Below are 2,904 nucleotides of genomic sequence, written 5' to 3'. Positions count from 1 at the left end.
CCCGCCCCGCCCCACCCCCGCCCCGGCCCCGGCCCCCTCTCCGCGGGGCACCCCCCGCCGGAGGCGGCGGGGAGCGCCAGCCTCAGGCATGGGCGGCGACGCTGCGCTCAGGCTGCGGGGCTCCTGCGGGAAGATGAGGTCAGGTCGCGGAAAAAATGTCGTAAACACCCAGCCAGAGACTCCCCAACCCGAGGAGGAGGGGAGGCTCCGTGGACCTACAGCACCCCCAGGTGCCACCAAAGATACCGTGCCCCCCCTAAATATTCCAACACCCCTAAGGCCACTGGAAACCCAAATATCTCCAGACACACTTAAAACCACCAAGCCCCTGCAGGCACACCCCCACCCCAGCCCAGGGATGTTTTATTTATTTATTTATTTATTTATTTATTTATTTATTTATTAAAGATGACCGGTAAGGGGATCTTAACCCTTGACTTGGTGTTGTCAGCACCACCTCTCCCAAGTGAGCCACGGGCTGGCCTTCCAGGGATGCTTTAATGACTCAGAATTTGCCCCGCGGCCCTCAGCCGGGTTTCTTTAAAGGAGTGGCGATGATAGATATGACACCTGTAGATTCTTCTATATTAATATTGAGGACAATAGGAACCTATACGAATAACCTTGTTTACATATCATTTGGCATGCATGCAAGTTTATCTGTAGAATAAATTACCCAATGACAAATTTTCAGTTCAGGCAGTGTTGAAACAATTTCAATAAATTTAAAGAAATAAAAGAGGGTATCAAATATATGAGCAAGGAACAAAAGGCCACAAAAATGACCATGAAGACTTGAAAAAGAACATATAGGACATCTAGAAATATATTTAAAAGGAAAGATGTCTGCAACACAAATAGTCAATAAAAGATTAGGATACATAATATAGAAAGAATTTCTAAAAAGTAGTATGAGAAAACCAAAGACAAAAATGGACAAAATATACAATCACATATTTCACAAAAATGGAAACAAAAATGGTTAGTAACATATAAAAATAGTTAACCTCATTAGTAATCAGGGAAATGCAAATTAAAATTCCAGTGAGATACTATGCATAATATGTCCAAAAGACTGACAAAAACCAAAAATTCCAATATCAAGTGTTGAATGTAGAAAATGGAAACTCTCATACTTTGCTGGTGGGCACTAAATTGACAAAATAATTTTGAAGAGCAGTCTGGCAATGTCTAAAAAGATGCACATATCCTACGACCCACTCCTGGGGTGTTGCACCCTAGAATAGCTTTTGCACGTATACTACTGGACACAAGTTCATGAAAGATTACAGCAGCACTGTTCATAACAGAACAAAAGTGGGGTGGGGGGGCGGAGAAAAGAAAGCCTGGAAACAACCAAATGTCCACCGACATACTAAGAATGCATATATAAATCCTGATATACTCACATACTCATCATATATTCGTAGGATATAATATTTTAAAGCAATAAAAAATAACTGAATTATAGCCACACACTTCAATGTGGATGAATCTCATGGCCGAAGTACAGCCCAAAACAGGTAAGTTCTAGAATTCTTCTGCAGACTGCCTGAGACTACCAGAAACCACGAGGACTTCCTAGTGACTCCTTGTGACTACCAGGAGCCAGACGCCCAGTATGATTCTTTTTATGATGACTGAAAGCAGAACAAACTAAACAATAGACTGTTTAGAGATATACACATATGTGATAAGCTAAAAACAAAAGTAAGGGATAGATGGACAGAAAAGACAGGATAATGGTTGGCATCTTAGCTCAGTTGGCTAGAGTATGGCACTGATAACACCAAGGTCCAGGGTTCGATCTCTGTACTGGCCAGCAGCCAAAAAAAGAAAAAGAAAAGGAAATACAAGATAATGATTACGGAGGAGAGGGGCTACCATGGGAGGAGCGCACAGGGGCTTCTAACTGTTGGTCATGCTCTATTTCTTAGGCTGAGTGGTGGGTACACAGAGGGGTTATTTTATCATTATTCTTTACGTTATACATATATGTTAAATATTGTTACACATATAATGTTTAATAGTTTTTAAAATCCCCCATCCCTGAAGAGCTAGAGGAGGATGCTGCTCCAAGTGCTCTCGCTTGGCACCCACCACGCCGCAGCCCGGGGGGAATTACACACCACCCATAATCACAGCCTCACACACACTGACACAGACTAACAGGCCTGAGATGTCACATATACAACTCAACACTGACACATCCACACGCAAGGAACTGCACCCGTTCACATCCACAGCTGCTCAAGCAGTTGTCAAGCCACCCAGGTGCAAGGACACGCACCACTCTTAAAGGCACAATGCAGCAGAGACATCATGGCTCCTCTCCCCATGATGACACAGCTCCACAAAGAAGCAGAGAGAAACAGCCTCGTGAACACATATACAAAATCCCAGGCACTGGGTCCAACAGAACCAACATGAAAAGCGCGTAAGGAGATGCAAAGACCACTCCCTCCCAAACCAAAACGAAATCACACAGACACACAAACACACGCCCATGAGCCACGCCATCACGCGTACACACGGTACCACTGAGAAAACAGCCGGTCCTACAAAAAAAGCCACACACAGGAGCACCCCCATTATTACACACACTACGCACTCGAACACACAGGGGCACCTCTGTAGGACGCTCAGAAGCGGCCAAACCAAAGGACACACACTTACAAGAACACGACAACCCCACACTGCTGTCATCACACCACGAATACACACATCGATGCGCGCACACCCTTCCTTAACGGACAGCGCCACAGGCGGCGGGCGGGGCAAGGCCCGGCTGGCCCGGGTGCCGAGGTGTGGGCAGGGCGCGGCTCCTGGACTACGCCACCTACACACGCAGAGGCCGAGCCTGGTTTCGGGTGCGCCGGCATGGCCTGGGCACGGACTGGCGGC

The 2,904-nt window shown here is 46.4% G+C and overlaps 1 protein-coding gene across 1 annotated transcript in view; it reads right to left on the bottom strand.

The window, feature by feature from the left end:
- The window catches only part of PCSK1N (proprotein convertase subtilisin/kexin type 1 inhibitor), a 3,558-nt gene extending 1,038 nt beyond the window's left edge, over positions 1–2,520 (bottom strand). The window contains exons 1-2 of the mRNA XM_008571473.1: positions 2,503–2,520; positions 16–123 (exon numbers count right to left, since the gene is read on the bottom strand). Of these exons, the coding sequence (XP_008569695.1) occupies positions 16–123; positions 2,503–2,520 (126 nt within the window). The remainder of the gene's footprint in view (positions 1–15; positions 124–2,502) is intronic.
- Between the last annotated feature and the right edge of the window lie 384 nt (positions 2,521–2,904).

Source organism: Galeopterus variegatus, unplaced genomic scaffold (genome assembly GCF_000696425.1).
Source record: "Galeopterus variegatus unplaced genomic scaffold, G_variegatus-3.0.2 Scaffold688, whole genome shotgun sequence".
NCBI lineage: Eukaryota > Metazoa > Chordata > Mammalia > Dermoptera > Cynocephalidae > Galeopterus > Galeopterus variegatus.
This window is presented reverse-complemented; position numbering and strand designations above follow the sequence as displayed.